At 37.7% G+C, this 20,855-nt stretch overlaps 1 protein-coding gene across 6 annotated transcripts in view; it reads right to left on the bottom strand.

Moving 5' to 3' along the window:
* Positions 1-20,855, bottom strand: part of SMC6 (structural maintenance of chromosomes 6) — a 48,471-nt gene that overhangs the window by 8,521 nt on the left and 19,095 nt on the right. For all 6 annotated transcript variants that reach the window (XM_081340087.1, XM_081340091.1, XM_081340088.1 and 3 more), the window contains 11 exons: positions 20,200-20,378; positions 19,079-19,280; positions 12,357-12,471; positions 11,310-11,470; positions 10,627-10,762; positions 9,805-9,879; positions 8,628-8,798; positions 5,652-5,789; positions 3,026-3,171; positions 2,179-2,304; positions 1,406-1,511 (listed from right to left, as the gene is read on the bottom strand). In XM_081340087.1, coding sequence (XP_081196213.1) covers positions 1,406-1,511; positions 2,179-2,304; positions 3,026-3,171; positions 5,652-5,789; positions 8,628-8,798; positions 9,805-9,879; positions 10,627-10,762; positions 11,310-11,470; positions 12,357-12,471; positions 19,079-19,280; positions 20,200-20,378 — 1,555 coding nt within the window. The remainder of the gene's footprint in view (positions 1-1,405; positions 1,512-2,178; positions 2,305-3,025; positions 3,172-5,651; positions 5,790-8,627; positions 8,799-9,804; positions 9,880-10,626; positions 10,763-11,309; positions 11,471-12,356; positions 12,472-19,078; positions 19,281-20,199; positions 20,379-20,855) is intronic.

Raw genomic sequence — 20,855 nt, 5'->3', positions numbered from 1 at the left:
GGGGAAATGTTTAAAATTAAAAATGATAGAACCTGAATGAATATTCAGGAATTATTTTAATATGTACAAATGTTTATGTACATATAATATGCAAAATGTAATAGATTACTGTACAGGTAACTCTTACAACAGTTTGTTTAGTGAGTGTTCAAAGTTACAACAGCACTGGAAAAAGTGACTAATGACTGTTTTTCAGTTACGACCTCTGCAGCATCCCCATGGTCATGTGATCAAAATTCAGACACTTGGCAACTGGTTCGTATTTATGACCGTTGCTGCATCCCAAGGTCTTGTGATCCCCTTTTGTGACGTTCCTGACAAGCAAAGTCAATGGGGAAGCCAGATTCACTTAACAGCCGGGTTACTAACTTTATCAACTGCAGTGATTCACTTAACAACCGTGACAAGATAGATCGTAAAATGGGGCAAAACTCACTTAACAAATATCCCACTAAGCTACAGAAATTTTAGGCTCAATTGTGTCCGCAAGTTGAGGACTAGCTGTACAAAAGCAAGACTTTGATGTAGAAAGAATTACACATCACGAAAGGCAAATTTGTCAGGTATAAAAATGCACTTATAAAAACCCTTACGTATTTCATTAGTGTAATCTAGCTTTCTTTCCAAAATAAAGTTGTTATGGATTAATTGGGAAGCTGATGATAAGAACAGTGGGATGGAGAATAATTAAGTATAATGTGTAGTAAAATGGGAATTATGGGAAAATTTTCAGATTTGTTATCAAAAGTTGCTTAATCATCTCTGACTACTGGGAAATTGTTCACAAGACCTCAATTAATAACAAGAGTTCCTGATCTGGAGACATAATCCAATATTTTCACACATTTAAGACATAAAAAATGAGACATGTTTGATTCAGCAATGACTGAAGCTGCATAAATTATTGAGCCAGTTGTTTTGTGGTGGTGGTGGGGGGGGAAAGGTTTCCAGAAGTCAAGCTTGACTCCTAGTGACAGTTTTCATGGCAACAGTACAGAAGTGGCTTGTTTTTGCCTTCCCTGCCAGCTCTAGCTTTTTGGATAATAAAGTGCTATTAAATTGAGGCAATGACCTAGGGAGCATTTGTACCTTTGGAAAAAAGCTCTTTATCATTTTCTGTTTGCTCTGAGGTATTAAAAAATAGAAATGGGTTTCTATTTCTTGCGAGGGAATGTTTTTGTACAACTGGGTACTGACGTGGAAGCTCATTCGCATGCAGATTATGTGGAGGAGTGAAACCACTGTTTTCCATTTCATTTTAAGGCCAATCTTTGTTAAATGTATAAACCTGAACTGGCATAGTGTAAGAAAAAAAAAACAACTTTATTCAAAAATCAACTCATTCTAAACAATAGAAAAAGTAAAACAACAACAAAAACAAAAGTCAACCAAAAACCTGACTTACAGTAATTGAAAGTCTTTCATTCTTGTGGTCAAACACTATTTTTCCAGAATACGACCGTTGACTTAACAAAGAATTGAAGTAACATTTGCATCGCATAGTAAGAAACCTTCAAAATGAAAACATTGGGGGGGAAATGAACATAGAAAAGAAATTGAAAAATTATTAAACTTATAAATAACATATGAAATGACACTAGCAGACAACATGGGTATGTCTATGTGTATCAGCTCCAGTGCTGCTTTTTTTATCCTTCTTAGTGCATTGCCTTGTCCTGACAAAGGCAAAAGTGGATAAAAGCCCCATTCTTGAAACAATTAAATAAGGTCTCATAAGCCAGACTAAATCAAATAAAGAACATACCAGCTGTTCAGCCTCTGGCATATGATTATAATTACTAAAAAAAAGCTAGTATTTCAAAATTTGAAGTTTTATAAACTCCTGTGGCACCGAGAAATAAAAATTAAATATTAGGATTATTTTTGAAGATAAATGTGCCTGCAATAAACAATCCCCTTTGCCTACTGTCTTCAATCTCTGTTAAGATCTATGCACAGAGATTCAATTATGCAAAAAACTAATTGTTGTTCTGCATCATCACATTGGTTCTTGTTAACATGAAACATGTAAGTCACAAACATTTCAATAAGTTCAAACTGCCACTGTCTCTTATTAGATCCTTGCTTGTTACTGGATATTTTTTAAAATATTGTGCGTGCGTGCGCGCGCACACACACACACACAAAAACACACACACACACACACACACTACCTACCTTCTAAAATACAGATATCTTTTATGTCTCTCAACCATCATCTCATCCAATAGTTTAATGAATTTCTTCAAATTTTTGCTTTTGCTTTCTGCACTCCGGTATTGTTCTTTTGCTTCCTGAAGCTGTCTGTATATTTAAAAAGAGAAAAGAAAAATAAACATTAGTTTCAAACCAATATCAAAGTAACCTAGGGAAATTCTGAGTTAGAGAGATGCCCATAACCTGATACCTACTGGAAGTTTTTCTGGATGGCTAGAAGACTATCCTGAACAATGTGGAATGACATTCCATGAAGACCTGGGAAGAAAAATGATTGCCCCAAACTAAAATTTGGGGACCCCCCAATGATAGTGACGTTCAACAATGAAAAACAAGTATTGCTTCACGGAACACATTAGTTTTAAAAAGTTGTCCAAATAAAAAATGAACGCCAATTGTTGATTTTTAGTATTTAATACTTGATAATAGGTAAAAATGATAATATCGCTCCAGATTCAGAAAACCCATTCTCCTTCGCTAATTGGTAATTGCATTTTCTGTAAAGAATTTCATAAACATTTTCAATGTTTTATGATTTTATTTTCTAAAAATATTTTCCAGATATATGAACTGGAATTCCTCTCAAAATATAAATTAATTTGGAAATAATATTTTGAGGGCATTCACCTTTTAGGTCAGTCAGAAAGTTATGGAATATAACATCTAATAAAAAAGTTTTGACCCTTTTGTAGGCTAAATTGTGACTAGTCACTAAGCCAGAAAACACTGATGTAGAGTTCAGATGTCTCCTACCTATTCACTTACCGTCACATACCAAATTCATTTACACACTTGCACACACATTTACCTTATTATTTCTTCTCTATCTCCAGTACGTTCTCTTTCTGAATTTATTTTCTGTCTTAAATGATTCATTTCTGTATCAAGGCTTTTGTAAGTCCTAGTTACTTCTATTCGCTCCGGATGGATCTTTGAAGCCTTTGCAATAATTTCCTAATAAATGTTAAAATACGGCAAAAGGTAATTTTCATTAATTTTCATTAAGATGAAACAGTGCAGTAATATAGAAAAAATATAAAGGGAAATGAAAGTAAGTATAATAAATAAAAGGAATAGGAGAAGGTTTAAAAAAATTAAGAGCAAGTGTAGGTGTGAAAGAAAAACAATACACAAAAGCTGGATAGAATAAAATCTGAACAGCAATGGGCTGCATACTAGCCCTCTGTGCAAATCAAAAAGAAATGGGAAGCAACCCAGTAGCATAAAGCTGAAACAGAACTATAGGTCAGATTATTTATTATTTTAATATTTATTAAAAGTATTGACCTGCTCCTCATGTATACAAATAAAATTGCCCCGTCCTTTATGATTTCCTCATAAATACTGGACCGCTGGATGCCTTGTCATGTCAAACTGAAACAGCCTACTTCAGGTTATTTATTTATACAGCTCCAGGGTGTTTTAAATTACGCTGCTCTAGTTTATTACTTAATGTTTAGTGTAACCTATTTAACATATTAATTAAAATATTGAACCTTTAAACAATTCTTTAGAGCAGCAGCCCAAATCTTTTGGGTGTCAGGGACCAGTTCCATGGAGAGAGATTTTTCCACAGACCAGAAGGGGCATGGTTTCACATGCTGCCTGCATCCCACAGATGCCTGAATCCTACTTGTTTGCACAGCCTGGTTTATGGCATGTTGCAGCCCGGTGCCGGTCTACAAACTGGGGGTTTGTATTCACACACACAGATTTCTTTGGATTTGAAGCAAAAAGATACTGATATATCATTTGTCCCAACTTATTAAAGCAGTTACAGACAGGTGCTACATTCATACTCCCTCATAATCCGAAGCATCATTTTCTTCCAGATCTGAAGCACAGCACAAGTCTTAAATTGTACAATTTAGCTTCAATGCAATGATATCTCTGAAACATTTCAGAATTTTGCATGCTATATCATCCTGAACATCCATATAAAGGAGGGTTTAAATATATGGCAATGAAAGAAAGCTAGACGTTGTTGAAAATTTTACGTTCTTTTTCCCCTGCAAGCTTGCTTCCACCATCTGGTAATATATATTTAATTGCCTTTGAATACTGACTTTCTATCTGCGTATTTCTGCACCTAATAACTAGAGAAATAATTACTCTGATTTCCCCTAGGGCTCAAAAAACTGAATTAGCAATTGTTATTAGCAATGGGTTTTATTGTTCATGGAAAATTATTTTGACTTTCTCAATGCAATTTATACTTAATTAAAATGGTTCCTCCTTAGCTATCCCACCAGAACAGCTTTTTCTACATCCAGAAATTCAGTCATACAAGAAACCTAGGATTGTTTTTCCTTGACAAACTGAACAACTCTGTTTCTGTCTCCTTTTCTGTATATTATATTGTACCTTCTCTCTTTAGCACACTTCCCCTACCCTGTGAAATAGCAATTCTGTCAAAGAGGGGAAAAGACATGCCAGATTGGGCAAGCAACGACTTATCAAATGGAAGCCCCTAGAATTGCTATGAGAAAAACATTTGTTTCAGAAAACTGGCTTCAACACTGGTGCCTCCGATCAAGGAATGTCGATTGGTGGCCCCCAGGGGGAGAGCGTTCTCTGTGGGTGCACCAGACCTTTGGAACCGCTTGCTGGTTGAGCTCCGAACGGCCCCCGACCTTCGCTCCTTTCGGCGTGATCTCAAAACCTTTCTTTTTGAACAAGCTGGCCTGGTCTGATGGGTTGGGGCTGGGTTTTGTAATCGGTTTTAACTTTTAATATGTATTAATTTATTACGGGCATTGTAGTTTAATTACTTTTTAATTTTTGTATCCTGGTTTTATTATGTATTGCCCTGTTCACCGCCCTGAGTCCTTCGGGAGAAGGGCGGTATACAAATTAAATTATTAAATTAAATATTAACTAGTTAGAGCAGTCCTTTACTCCTTAACAAGCTCTTTTGTGGGGGTGGGAAAGCATATCTACAAACAAACAAACAATGTACCAAATTAAAACAGCACAAAGCACTGCCAAGATTGCCATGATCTTAAGGACACAGCGTAAGCAGTGCCTTGCTGGATTGAACCCCTGGCCCATCTACTTCAGCAGCCTGTTCTTACTGTGGCCCACTAGAGGCCAATCAACTGCATAAGGAAGTCCATTACTCGCACTGCCACCATAGTTAATAACCCATCTTTATGCCCAGATTTAGAGAAGTTCCTGCATATTTGATATTTAGAAATATTGGAGGAAATGAGTCCTAGAAATATATGTATTTTAAAAAAAATCAGGGACCATTAGGCTCTGTTAATTAAAATTCAACTCCACAGAAATACATGGTACATAGTACAATAAGCCAGAGAGAATGTTACCTTTCTCCTATGTTGCCATGTTATAGAGAATATTACCACCGTTCCCATCATTTAGTAGGCAACAGCACTGCAAAGAAATTTGGCAAACATGCTAAAGAAAGTAAATACCTCTAATTCTCTCTCTTTGGTAGCTACGTTACGTTTAGATGTTTTTAGGGACTCCAAATGGACTTTTTCTTTTTCTTCATAATGTCTTAGATTGTTTTTACTTCTCTCCAGTTCATCGTAAGCCTGATGCAAACCATCCTATCAGGAAGAAATCAATACCAAAGATAGGTTAACTAATTAATTAAATTTATATGTACCACATATAAATGCACTGGGTGCAGGTCTGCTTCTGGGTGCAATTCAAGGTGTCTGTAATCGCTTTTAAAGGCCCTCATGGCATCGGGAGGCTACTTGCAGGACCACCTCAACCCAGTGGGGCTGGCCCACCCCACCCACGCGAGCCAGAGGAGGCATGCTGCAGGCCCAATTGGTAAAGATATTCTGGTGGGTAGGGTGCAGAAGAGCCTTCTCTGCTGTTGCTCCTGCCCTTTGGAACATTTTGTCCCCCAAAATGAGATCAGCTTCAACCCTCCTGAGCTTCCATAAGAGCTTAAAGACCTGGCTTGGGGCTCCAACTGGGGAGGGGGGGGGGAAAGGAACGGCTTCACGTGGCAGGTGGTTGATAGACTAATAATAGATCCCACTTCCTCCCTCCCTATCTTTTAGTTAGGGCTGAGTATTCATCTTTTATATTATCTAGTACGTGTTCTGAACCAGCCTGCTACCGGCCTTGCAATAAGGCAAACCCCTGTTCAAACAGTAGAGACTGGAGAGCGTCTGAGGCTGGAAAGCTTCTGCCAAGATATATTACTCAAACAACAGGACAAGAAACAAAACACTGGAACTTGAATCCTCAAACGGAAGGGTTGCTTTCAGCAACCAGCCCCTCCCCAAACACTCCTTTTATTTAGAGTTCAGGGCGTGGCCTCCCTGTGCCTCCTCCCGAGGAGTCCCACAGCCTTTCTCTGTTTGTTCCTGCTCGACTGCCTCCTGCGTCGGGCGTCCTTGAACAGGGCCAGCTGTGGGTCATCATCCTCCGCACTATCGGGCTCACGCAGCTGAGAAGAGGGCCCCGGCTGGGGGCTCTGCGAAGCCTCCAAGCCATCATCAGCCAGTTCGTCTTCCACACCCTCCTCCTCCCCCTCATCTGAGTCATCTGAGACATCTGAGCCGGCTGCCGGACCCACAGGCTGGCCCTGAGTCACAACAGTACGTATTGTGCATGTTTTGTAATATTTTATCTTTTTAACATTGTAAACCTCCCAGCGTTACCTTGTGGTAAGATGGGTGGTCAGTAAATTTAATAAATAAAAATAAGAACAGGCCTATCTCACACTGCAAAGCAACTCTCGGCAGCTTACAATTAAAATCGTAAATGTAAAACATTAAGAACATTAGATACAGAAACAACAACAACAAAAAAAGGCAAGATGGGTACAATGATAGGGTCTTCCCTATTGAGTCTACTAGCCACCTCCAGCATAGAGCGCCACCATCAGGTGCCCAAGCCAACCAGCAGCCCCAAGTTTTAATACCCTATCAAAAGCCAAAAGAGGGAGGGCAGATTTCAGCTTAGGTGGCAGGATATTCCACAGAACAGGGACCACAGCAGGAAAGGCTCTACCCCTTAGATCTTGCCAGCCAAAACTCTTTGACATACAGGGCTGCAGCATGCCCCTTCTGCCTGATCAAGTGGGGTGGGACAATCAGAATAACAGAATTGGAAGGGAGCTTGCAGATCTTCTAGTCCAACTCCATACCGTTTCAAACAAATAGCTGTCCTATCTCTTCTTAAAAACCTCCAGCCTTGTAGCACCCACAACTTCTGGAGGCAAGTTGTTCCACTAATTAATTGTTCTCACTGTCAGGAAATTTCTCTCTTTAGTTTCAGGTTGCTTCTTTCCTTGACAAGTTTCCATCCATTGCTTCTAGTCCTGCCTTCTGGAGCTTTGGAGAATAAGCTGACCCCTCTTCTTACTGGCAGCCCCTTAAGATATTGGAGCACTGCTATCGTGTCACTCCTAGGCTTCCTTTTCATTAAACTAGACATGCCCCACTTCTAGACATTCATTCACCTGTTTCTTCTTCTAGTAACTTGGGAAGACATAATACAAATCACGTTGGGATGAGGCAGGGGAGTCAGATAACCTGGTCCCATGTCCTGAAGGACTTTAAAGGTGATAACCAACAGCTTGAATTGGATCCTGGAAGCAATCAGGCCACCAGTGCAACAGCAGTGTTCCATGCACAAACCTAGGGTGATCCAAACTGTCTGCACCACTGCATTCATTCTGGAGCTTCCACATCCTCTTCAAGGATAGCCGCATATAGAGCATGTGCTCTACGTTATTATATAATACATTACACCTTAATATTATTGTACCACTGATCCAAACTTAATGTCATGTTGAATTCAGGAGTTAAAATTGTGCATCATTTCTATATTAGAAAATGAAATTAGTAATTAACACTACTACGAAATAAACCATTTTTATTTTTTTGATATCAGGTGAAACAAGGATAGATTAATTCTGTTAAATCCAGAGTTGATTACACTTTCTTCTCTTGAGAGAAGAAACTGAAATCTTATACAAGCTCCAAGGGAGAACAATTCTGAAGATTCAGTGGATGTACAGGTCAAAATAAAAATGTTTCTTTCCCCTGCTTGCCTTTTTAAAAAAATGTGTGATATGAAATGTGTGGCATCAGTTTAATGAACAATCATGTGGAGGGAAAACTATAGAATGTGCTGGCACTCCTATCTAAAATCTGCTCACTCAAGGTTTTACTTTTTCCCCCCAGGAAGTTCTGTATTCCTATTTCTAGCTAACTAGCTGATCTCCTATTCTGCATTCAGGTCAAATTGTAGAACATTATATCTATTATTCTTATTAATTATGCCTACTATTTTGAATTTTCTGGTGCCTCAAACCACAAAAACAATTAAAATAATTTAAATGTGAACTAAACGATATAACTATTCCTTCTTTCAGTCTTGTTCATTCTGCCCATCATATTGAATGGTAATAAGACTACCTTGATTGTAGCTGCTTCATCTTGTACTTGATTAATTTTCTCTTTAATGGCTGCACATTTTTGTTCTTCTTCTTGTAAAAGACATTTCAGTTCCTCCATTTTTGCCTTTTGCTTATGTATTCGTTCCTTAACAATTTCTATCTTCTGTTGATTATCATGAATTTCTTCTTCCTGATATAAAATAATCCATTAAAAAATCAATTTGTATTACTAGTCATAAAACTGACTAACCAAAGAATAGCGAGGAGACTACAGACTGGATCATATTGTAGGAATTTTAACACTATTGGCTTTATTATAACACAAGTTTTTGTAGGGGTTAGCTTCCCCAAAGTATTATGAGGCAAAAATTAGGTTTATCCCAATGTGCTAGAGATAATCGCTATCAATTTAATCATCTATCAAGACGATCTATTCTCCATTACATTTCAGATTTGCTATTTCCACAAGGAAGTGGTGCTAATTTTTTTTTCCACCCAAAGCATTGGAAACATACAACTAACTTGTAATATTGTTAATATTATTTCCCCAATTACTTTGGAAGAGAGTATCTGAAAATATTCCATATGCAAACAATGTGTGTCTATTTTTGAAGTGAAGCACTATAAAATATGCAATTGAGTAGCTTTTAAGACAAAATCAAATCCAATATAGAGAGATGCTCTCTGACTACGGCATTATTCACCATATATATACTACACTACAGGTAATCTTTGCTTAGGGACTGCCTGAGACAACAACTATTTGTAGCTACGAAACTGCTGAAAATGTAACTTTTCAACCAACATTTATATAGAATCTCTCTCACAGTCACGTGTTCACCGTTACAGTCAATTAACAGGTTGTGCTTTGTAATATCATAAACAGTGGCAATCGCATGATTTTCCATTTAGTGACCACATTTAACAACCAAGTTGTTGGTCCCAATTGCAGTCACTAAATGAGGACTATCTGTAGTACAATATTTGCATTCCAAGTTCTAAAGATTCATAATTTCTGCAAACATTCATTCACTTATTTCTTCTTCTAGTAACTGAGGAAGACGTAATGCAAATCAGCAAATAAAACCAATTTCTCAAAAGTAATAAGATCCTTCACTGTAGGAATTACTGTCAGTCTTCAGTAGTTACATCATGGTGTACCAAGTAAAGATAGGAAGTGTTTAAACAGTTCTTACTAATGTAGAGATGACCACTGATTCTTCTACATTTTCAAGGTCTGTAATTTCTGAGTTTGTTTTTCTCATTGCTATCTGTAACAGAAATGAAAACAAATGTTAAAAAATCAAGATACCAACTAAGCTATGAAAAGAGTGGTTAAGAGTACCAGATTCAAATTACAATGAGTATAAAAAAGAAAACTACTCTTCTATAACAGATTCATATCCCATCTTTCCAGGTGATATACATAGCATCCTCTCCTCTTAAGTTTTCTTCACATTCATAATCCTGAGCTAGATTGGATTGATAAAGAATGAATGGCCGTGTGAGTTTCTGTGGTTGAGGATGGGCTAGAACCTAGATGTCCCCTTTCTTAATACACCTTAACCACACCACAGAGAGCATCAATTATTAGAACTGGTTTCATCCTTATATTGTACAACAGACATGTCAAACTCGCGACGTCACGTGACGTTGCACAACATATCGGGACGGTTTTGCCATTGCTGGCAATGGGGTGGGCGCGGCTTCCGCACAACACATCTGGCCCACAGGCCAGCAGTTTGACACCCTGTTGTACAATGAAGATTCTTAACTAGCAAAGCTGTGTCAAGTGTTGGAGCAGTTTCTGCTGACTCTTCAGCCAGAGAGATTGACAAAAAAGCCCTTGAAAAACATGATATTGTGAGATGTACTTGTCAACCTCAGATGAATGTTGAAATTCTCTAGGGTCACAAGACCCACCTGTATCAGCTGACTCAGGAAATCTGCTTGGCCTACTGTAGTAGATAACAGGATAAGAGTTAATTTCCAATAGAGGTTGCTCATTATATTTTTACCTGCAGTTCTTTTTTGTGGTTATGATGATCAGTAAGATGTTGCTTGTTCTGTCTTATATTGATTTCAATAGAACGTATTCGTTGTTGCATTGCCAAGAGATGAATTTTTGTTTTTTCAACTTCTCTCTCCAAATTTCTTAAAGATATAAAGAATTAATCACAACGACTCCTTAGCTAGAAACCTATTTTTACAAGCTGAAGTAACTGACATAAATTACTTAGATGCACACTGGATTCATCAGCTCGAAATTTCCTTTTTTTTTGTTAAAATAACTGAGCACTGATTTAACTGTGCTCTTAAATGGACATTAATAAAATAAAAGCCATTTTATGTATACTGGACACTACAGCAAATATTTAATTAGGACTGGTTAAGCACAAGCAGGGAGCAGTCGGTTGAAGAGAAAGACTTGCAAGCAATACAGACAACACTTTAAAGCTCCTAACTGTCCAGGTTTATTTTCTTTTATACCTTTATTTTCCATGTCTGTATATGTACAAATAAACAAACACACATATTTTCTATTAATTAGTTTGCAATAATAGATTACCCAGAGACACAACTGAAGTAACAGCGAGAGCGAGAGCAAGAGAGAGCGAGAGAGAGTGAGAGAGAGAGAGAGAGAGAGAGAGAGAGATGGCACAGAACTAATGCAAAAAGAATGATCATCAGTTATTCTAACCTTATGTCTGCTTCTACATCTCTGCTGAGAAATCTAGACCCTCTGTTTTCAGAAGAGTAGTATCTTTCCTCAAACACCTGATCACCATCAGCAGTAAAAGCTTCTTTACAATTTTTGGGAGGTTTGCTATGCTGCATAACTCTTCGAGCTTCATAATTACTCTAAGAAAAAAATAAAGCACACAATCAATTTACAAGTAAACCTGCAATATTTACAACTCGGGGAGATTTAAAACAGAAGGATCTGAAAACTTTCTAAATGTGGCTATCACCGCAACCGCCTTTTAAAATATCCAGATGAATACCAATAGGCTTATCCCAATACTGTACTCTTCTTATTGGATTTATCTTTATGCAAGAGTTATTTCAAAAAAGAACTCAATTCTCTCAAAATCATGGGTACACCCCCTTGACAGCCAGCAGATAATCTGCCTTAAATCAAATCTGATTTTAACTTCTCCTCTGTCACAACTGATGAAACGTGCAAGTCTTTCTTTTGTATCTTGTTATCATTTCCTTTAAGTTCCACCACTCATTCTCTCTTATATAATAGCAAAACGACCTGATAAACATCTGAACATGATTTGGTACAAAATACAAACAGCACGCATTTAATTAGTAGTCTGTCTCCGTGGTGGCGAACCTATGGCACGCATGCCACAAGTGGCACACAGAGCCCTCTCTGTGGGCACACACGCTGTCGCCCGTCCTAGGCCTTCAGCTGGGTTTTACAAATCCTTTTCGGTTTAGGCCTCCATTGCCATGTGCACAAAAAAAAAAGGTTCAATCAATCAATTTCAACTTCTCGCGGGGAAAAAAAAGATCTCGCAAAGTTGGAATTGATTGATTGAACTTTTTAGTCCCACCCAATGGGCCACGCCCACCCGGCACCCGACAATACATAAGTGGGTTTTGGGTTGCAGTTTGGGCACTTGGTCTCTAAAAGGTTCGCCATCACTGGTCTGTCTAATCCTAAAGAAAATGAATTTTCACAAAAATATCATGCTAACATTCTCCATGCATTACAAGTATGAAAGTGAATTCTTACTTTAATCAGCAGGACAGTCTCTATGCTCCTCATGTCAATTAAGCAATTGGCTACTACTGTATTGTCAATGTCTAATGCCGTCAAAACTGTTGGGAAGTCAGGGTGAAAAACAGCCCTACAAAAAGTTAAAACAGTAGGGTACATTTTTGTGACAAGCGATATTAGGGATATTAACTTTTACATCCAGTGAGTCTGTTCCACAAACGGAAGTTATCTTGGGTTTAGGGGAAATTTTGAGCGATGGGCGTAGGAACAAGAAACATTTCTACCCTGAAACAAAACATGGAGGTTTACAGGTTTTGTCATGAGGAATAAAATATGAACTTATGACTGACATCATTCAGAATTTTTCACTGTTCTGACTGCTACAATTGGGTTATTGTTTTATGAGTTTTAACTGGAAAAAATTGAAAGCAATTCTGAGTGGCAAACAGCAGACTGGAGAAGGATTGGTTTAGAAATGAAAGGATAATTCTGGAGTAGAACAGTTTAGAAGAAAGCAGCAATTAAACACGTTGCTGGGAAAAAGGTTACTGCATACCATCTCCTAAATTTTTAGAGAATTCCTGAAACTTTGAGAACAATTTTCAGAGGATACATGTTTCCTCCTTTTCATTAACAGAGGCTTATACTGGGTCTGTATATAAAAGAGCATACACTGGATATAAATTATGTATTCTATTAAAAGGCCTCAAAACCGGGAGAATAGTGTGTTCACATATAACGTATGAAGAATTGTTGGTTTTTTTATTGAAAAGTTTTAACATACATTTTATCTTTAACAATCCCCCCTCCCCCTCCCATACCCATCCCTCCCTACCCCTCCCCCCTTCCCCCCCCCCCCCGACTTCCCAGAGCTAAGTACAGGGTATAAAAACAAGAAAAAAAACAGTCATAAACATCCAAATGCTAACAACCACAAACTCTAAAATCTATCACTCTCTAGCTCATATAGGATAACTACAAACACTATTACTATTAAATATAAAAAGAAAAAAGAAAAAAGAAAAAAAGGAAGACTTATTCAAATGCTACATGAAACTTTTTAGTCCCGTATTTGTTCTGGATATACTCAATCCATTTTCTCCACTCCATAATGTAACGTTCTTGCGAGTGATCTTTCAAGTAAGCCGATATCTTTGCCATCTCTGCCAGGTCTGAAACCTTTAAAGTCCATTCTTCTATAGTCGGCAGTTCCTCCTTCTTCCAATACTGACCTATTAAGAGTCTTGCTGCCGTAATTAAATTCAACATCAACTTAGTGTCCACAACAGTAGCTTCTGTAATTATACCCAACAGAAAGAATTGCGGACAAAACTTTATCTTTTGCTTGAAGATCTTCTGCATATTCCACCAAATTTTTATCCAAAAGGCCTTAACCTTTTTGCAAGTCCACCATATGTGAAAATATGTTGCATCTTCCTCACCACACCTCCAGCATTTGGGCTGATAGTTCGGATACATACTTGCAAGCTTTTTAGGATCTAAATGCCATCTATAAAACATTTTATAAAAGTTCTCTCTTAAATTTTGAGCTTGTGTAAATTTTACATTCCTCACCCAGATCTTTTCCCACGTGTCCATTGTAATAACTTCTTGGATATTTTGGGCCCATTTTATCATGCAATCTTTAACAAGTTCTGTTTCTGAATCAATTTCTATCAATGCAAGATATATCCGTTTAATATGTGCAGGACCCTGATTTCTAATTTGCTTTATCAGATTTTCATCAGTCATTGTAAAACCAATTTTCAGATCTTCTTTCCACCTGGCCCGTAGCTGAATATATTGAAACCAAGTTTGAATAATCTTCTCATCTCGCAAGAGATCGTACGGTTTCAGACACCAGACATTTCTTTCCAGACTTAAAATCTCCTTATACGTAGTCACATCATGTTTAAAACCAACATTTATATTTTCTATTGCGTGTTTTGGAATTGCCCACAATGGTATCTTACAATCTAACTTATGTCTATACTTCTTCCAGACTCTCAACAATGCCTGTCTTAAAATATGCACTTTGAACACATTATCTACCTTCTTATCATACAACAAATATGCATGCCAGCCAAATAACAAGTCGTGGCCCTCAAGATTTAATAATCTCTCTTGCGTCAAATTAATCCAATCACTTATTCCTGCTAACGCAGCAGCTTCATAATATAATTTAAGATTGGGCATTTTAAGGCCACCTCTTTCACGAGTATCCTGCATAATCTTAAGTTTAACTCGTGGCCTTTTCCCTGCCCAAACAAATTTATTGATACCTCGCTGCCATTCCTCCAGATTAGAATCTTTCTTAAGAACCGGTATCATTTGAAATAAAAATAAAAATTTAGGCAGGACATTCATTTTCACTGCTGCAATTCTTCCCAGCAAAGACAATTGCAGTTTTTCCCAGCTCTCCAATTCTTTTTGAATTTTTCCCCATAACTTTTCAGTTATTTTTATATAACTTTGTATTAGAGGGTGACAAAAACACCCCCAAATATTTGACCCTTTTAACAATCTCAAATCCAGTTAATCCTTCTAAAAGGGCCTTTTGCGATACTGTAATATTTTTGGCCAGAATTTTAGTTTTTTGTACATTAACTTTAAATCCAGAAACCTTCTCATATTGTATTATTATCTCCATCAGGTCCACAACAGAGTTCTCCGGCTGGGTCACCGTAACAACCAGATCATCTGCGAACGCTCTCAATTTATAATCCTGATCTCTAATTTGTATACCCTTAATTCTTTCCGAATTCCGTATTTTTACCAATAATATCTCCAGTGTTAACACAAATAACAAAGGCGATAACGGACACCCTTGCCTTGTGCCCTTCTCAATATAACAAGCTTCAGTCAAGCTATTATTAACTATTATTCGGGCAGTTTGTTTTTGATATAATGCCCTAATTGGTTGCAAAAATTTATCCCCAAAATTCATTTTATCTAGAACTTTCATCAAAAATTGCCAATTCAATTGATCAAAGGCTTTTTCAGCATCTAAAAAAATTAGCGCCGCAGGGATCTGGTTGTTCCTTTCCAAAAACTCTAACACATCAACTATATGCCTCACATTATTTTTCATTTGCCTACCACTAATAAACCCAGTTTGATCCCCATGAATCACCTGTTGCAGAACCCTCATCAGTCTATTAGCCAATACCTTAGCAAATATCTTACAATCTGTATTTAAAAGTGATATCGGTCTATAGTTTTTAACTTGAGTAGCATCTTGATCTTCCTTCGGTATCAAAGAGATAAAAGCAGTTCTCCAAGACGGAGGCACCTTTCCCCCTCTCTGAATTATCTGAAACAGCTCCTTTAACGGCTTTATCAACTCCATTTGTAGATTTTTGTAGTAAACCGCAGTCAAACCATCCGTACCTGGTGCTTTATCCAACTTCAATTCCTTAATTGCTGTAAGAATTTCTTCTTCTGTTATCAATTGGTTAATCTGCTCTTTTTGTGCCTGCGTAAGAACCGGGATGCTAGCATTCTCCAAATATACGTCAATATCTTTTTCATTAATCTTCTCCTTGGCATATAATTTAGAATAAAAGTCCAGAAAGGCCTCCTTGATAAGATCCTGTTGAAACACAACCTTTCCCTTATGTTCAATTTTATCTATATTAGAAGCCCTTTGTTTTTTCCTTAGTCTATAAGCTAACCATCTACCTGGCTTGTTAGCATTGCAAAAAGTGTTATGCCTAGCAAACCGCAAATTGGTTGCCACTTGGTCAGCCATTAATTTATCAAATTGTCCTCTTAATAGCTTAATAACCTTAGTCTTCACATCCAATGGGTTCAAAATCAAGGCCTTTTCTTTTTCCCTAATTTCATTCTCCAATTCTTTCCTTCTGGCTTCCAAAGTACGTCTGTGTTTATTATTCATATATATCAACACCCCTCTCATATAGGCCTTGCTAGCATCCCAAACCATGTCCATAGAAGTATCCTTATTCATATTAATTTCAAAAAAATCCTTCATCCGCTGTTTACATTCTTCCACGTTTCTCTGATTTCTAAACAAGTTCTCATTTACGCGCCACGAGCGCCTATCTCTATTGTCCTTATTGATCTCTAACCAAACTGGACTATGGTCAGAAATAGCTCTTGCACAGATCTTTACCTTCTTAATCCTAGAAAAAAAGTCATTGGTCAACAAAATAAAATCAATCCTAGAAAAAGATTGATGTCTGTCAGAAAAAAAAGTATAATCCTTTTCACGTAGGTGTATGTCACGCCAGATATCTCTCAATTCCAAGTCGTCCTTCATTTCAAAAAAAGATTTAGGCAATCTGGCATGACTCGGAGCACGCTTAAAAGAACCCGCCTTGTCCATCTGTACATCCAATACACCATTCCAGTCCCCCATAAAAATAAATGATTTGTAATCCAATTGGGTAAGCTTTGTATGAAGTAAGCTAAAAAAATCAGCTTGCTGTTGATTAGGAGCATACAGTCCAACTAAAAGCGTTTTTTTGCCTTCTAGCAGCAAATCTATCATAAGATATCTACCATGTTTATCTGCTTCAATTAGTTCCGCTGATAAAGTAGTTTTAACATAAACAACCACTCCATTTTTCTTATTCATCGCAGAGGCAACAAATTGCGTGCCCAATCTTGAATTGGATAAATACTTTTGGTCCATAACCCTAATATGCGTTTCTTGCAAACATATAACATCAATCTTGAATTGTTTTAAATATTGAAAAACTTTCTTTCTCTTCTGTGGTGAATTTAGTCCATTAACATTCCAGGTTAGAAATTTAGTCGCCATGCGTGGCATCCCGAAGCTGTTGGAGCAGATCTTTAATAGCCCCTCTGTCTTCTTTGGGCCGTGCTCCTCCCACTGCTTCGCTGTAAGTACGCTTTGAGAATTCCATAAACTTCTGTTGGTCTTGCTCTTTTATTTGTTTTGCTCGTTTTAAAGCGGCACGTGTCACCCTCTGCTCTCCAGCACCAGCCAACGATGTTGTACTTTGATCCCCTCCAGCACCATTCTCCTCTTTCTGTCCACCTTCAGCCTCTTGAGATTTCCCTTCTCCAAATCCCTTTACAGCTTCCAAAAGTAATAGTGGGGTCGCTTTTAAAACATCATTATAGAAATCACGCGCCTGTGTCACAGTAACCAGACGGTATCTTTTGCCTTCATGCATCACCACCAATCCGACAGGAATCTCCCATCTAAACTTTATTTCACGTTGCTTAAGTTCATGCACAAGAAATGCAAAATCCTTCCTTCTCCTTAGAATCTTTGGAGGAATTTCTTTTAAAACCAAAACTTCTTGGTCAGCAATCACAACTTTAGTATCATAAGCGGCTTGAATAACTTCATCTCTGGTTTCTCTCTTTATAAAATAGACCACCACATCTCTAGGTAGCTTTCTCTGTCTAGCAATCCATGAGTTTACACGAAAAACTTTATCCATGCATCCCTTTATTTCAGATGCTGGCTGATCCAATACTGCTTCCAACGCCTCAGAAATCAACTGCTTTAGGTCTTCTTTAGGATTCTCTTTTAAGCCTCTGATTCTGATAGCATGCTGCATCTGATGATACTGGACAAGACTCAATTCTCCGTCCATTCTATCCCTTAAATCTTCATTCTCCAGTACCTTTACTTCTAATATAGCATTCTTTTGACTCAGATCCTCCACTTTTTCATCCAAACTTTGCACACATTCAGCCACGCTTTGCACTGTGGACAATATGTCTACCCTCATCGCACTAAACTTCTCTTCCATCCTCTCCTCCATTACTTTAAACTTCTCTTCTATCCTCTCCTCCAATTTCTCCAATTTCTCCTCCACCTTTGCCAGCTTGTCACCCAGCATTTCTGATATTACCTGGGATTGTTTTTCCAAGGCATCTACTAGCTCTTTCGATGTCAATGCAGCAGGAGGAAGGAAAGCTTGCAACGATGTCTGTTGCACCGGGGAAGTTCCCGCACTCCGAAGAGTTTTTGAGGGAGGTTTAGCCGCCATCTTTTCACTTTCACTTGTTGCGCACTTTCACTTTAGGTTTATAAAGTCCATTAAGCTAGAGAATAAGAATAAAAGTCCTCTTCACCTTGACCTCCTGTACCGCTCTGCCTGCTCCTTTTTATTCCAAGGTCTTCCCTTCTGGCAGGGGTGGTCGCAAACGCCTGGCTCTGCTCCAAAAATCCCAGAGCAGAGACGCTGAACAGCTGGGAGCAACCCAGGCTACGGGGGAGTTCAATCCTTCAGCCGCCCAAGCTTTAAGCTCAGGCGGCCCCGGAGAACTCAACCCCTACCTGGGGCCTCACCCCCTCCTCTTCTCCCGAGGAGGGGGCTTCAAATCCACCCGAACAGCTGATCGGCGCTGTTTCGGGTGAAAACAACTCAGCTGAGCAGCGGGCAGCCCGAAACGGCTGTCTCCAGCGCCGCGCCGCACCGGAAGTCCCCGTATGAAGAATTGTTATCAATATGCCATTGTGAACCACTATAATGAGCTAAAGGCAACAGAAGCAAATCTCATATTTGCCGATGCAAATCTCAGAAGTTACTTACAAGCTAATTATATGCAAAGTTATTCTAAAATATCTCTCGGTGAGTTTATTTCCTAGTATATAATTTACTAGTGAGCTTTAATTAAAACAACATTATACAAATTACATCAGACAACTGGGAATAAAGGAATTGATTTTAATGAAGACTGATTTAGAAATTAGATTTTAAAACAAAAGACTCAGATATATATATACTTACCTTGGCTTTACATCATAAACACTGTTCTGAAAATGGATGACAATAATCGGAGGACGAAAACCACCTTGGCAGCATTTGGACATCAATGCCTGTAATACTCTTTCATCTTTATGATTGTCACAACAAAATGCAAGAAGCAGGTTTTTTAAGCATGCTTCAACAGCCACTGTAAGCTCAGGATCTTTGAGATGAATAAAAGCACCTAAATGTAAGAATTAAATCTCAGTACATATTGTCAAAATAAGCTCTTTCAGTTGTTCAGTATAGGATTGCTGTTTTCCCACTGCAGGCAGGTAGTGTTAGGCACAACACTATTTCCATGACAGCACTTTTTTTTTAGTTAAGCAGAAGATTCAATATATTTGTGGGTTTAAATCTGTCAGTGCCCATTTTTCCCAAATATGACATTTTGATAAAGGTCTCTGATTATATTCAAACTGCTTATAGTTACCAACATATAAAGTAAAACTGAAGTATTCCTCTTTCTGGTATCTGAGTAGAATCATATACTTATTTTTGAAATAAAACATAGAACCCTACATTCTTGTTATATTTTTGTCATGCTATAAATACAAGAAAAAAATACATAGCTGCAAACATAGCATGAGTTTTGAATTCTCACTGCAACAACTTCTGTAATTATAGTTTTAGCTCACAAAGATAAACACAACTCTACATATTGAGAAAATTCCATAAACCGACTACAAGGCTGAATTAGGAATGACTCTACACAATCAAGAAGAGGCCAATTCTATGTACATAAAACAAGCTGCATAATGCTGAAAGCTTTTATAATTCAAATTATGTATGGATTGCTTGTCTGTGACTTCAGATTCTTGCTTTGTAAATATACAACTCCTCAGTTCATATACCAAACACACAATGCAATGGGTAGGAATCTAAAAGTCTTTCCTTGCCATTGTAATATTTCTTACGGGGAAAAAAGGGTGTGGAGGGATGGTTTGCCTTATATCACAAGATAAGAAACATGGTTATACACATACATATGATGGCAATACTGTATTTATCCTTCAGTTTGAGAACATCAAAGCTGCAACTCAATCTGTGAGTCAAAAGTTTTCATTATTTGATTACATAGAGAAGAACTCTTAACAGATTACCTAACGGTCCTACTGGTTTGAATGTAAACTGCCCTTGAGCATCAGCTGCATTAATTGCTTCACAAAGGTCTGGCATATATGATCCAAATCTTTTCATACGATTGGTTTTACTCTCCTTTAATTGTCTTAGCTGTTGCTGTTGAGAATCTACTCTTCTTTTCACTTCATTTTCTTCCTTCCTAAACAAAAAACAAAAAACAACAACCACCTATTTCTCTTTGAGAAAACATTTCATATGTAGCTTAATTTCTTTTCTTAGCAAAACTTTTAATTCAAGATTCCAAAATTATGGTACATATATAATTTATGAAGCATAGTAAAAACTGGGTACTTATGAACATATTTATTCAGGAGTTCACAGTGGGTTACATATTGTTCCTTCTTATTTTCCCCAATATTCTCTATGAGATAGGGTGGTCATTGAAAGACAACGACTGAGCTACGTTTCCCATAACTTTACATCACTCACTGAGCAGTTTATTATGTCAGCATATTGCCCCCCAACAATGTAGTTATCCCAGACTCCAAAAGACCTTTTTGATTCCTATATTAAGTTATAAAGTTCTGCATTCCTGAGTTGTAGTGATAAATCTCTTTACACTTGTATATAACAAGACTTGTCTTTTATAATTGTCCTTGCTTCAAGATAAAACCTC

This window comes from Vipera berus (genome assembly GCF_964194415.1).
Source record: "Vipera berus genome assembly, chromosome: 1".
In the NCBI taxonomy this organism is placed as follows: domain Eukaryota; kingdom Metazoa; phylum Chordata; class Lepidosauria; order Squamata; family Viperidae; genus Vipera; species Vipera berus.
Note: the sequence above shows the minus strand (reverse complement) of the source record. Positions and strands in the feature narration are given on the sequence as shown.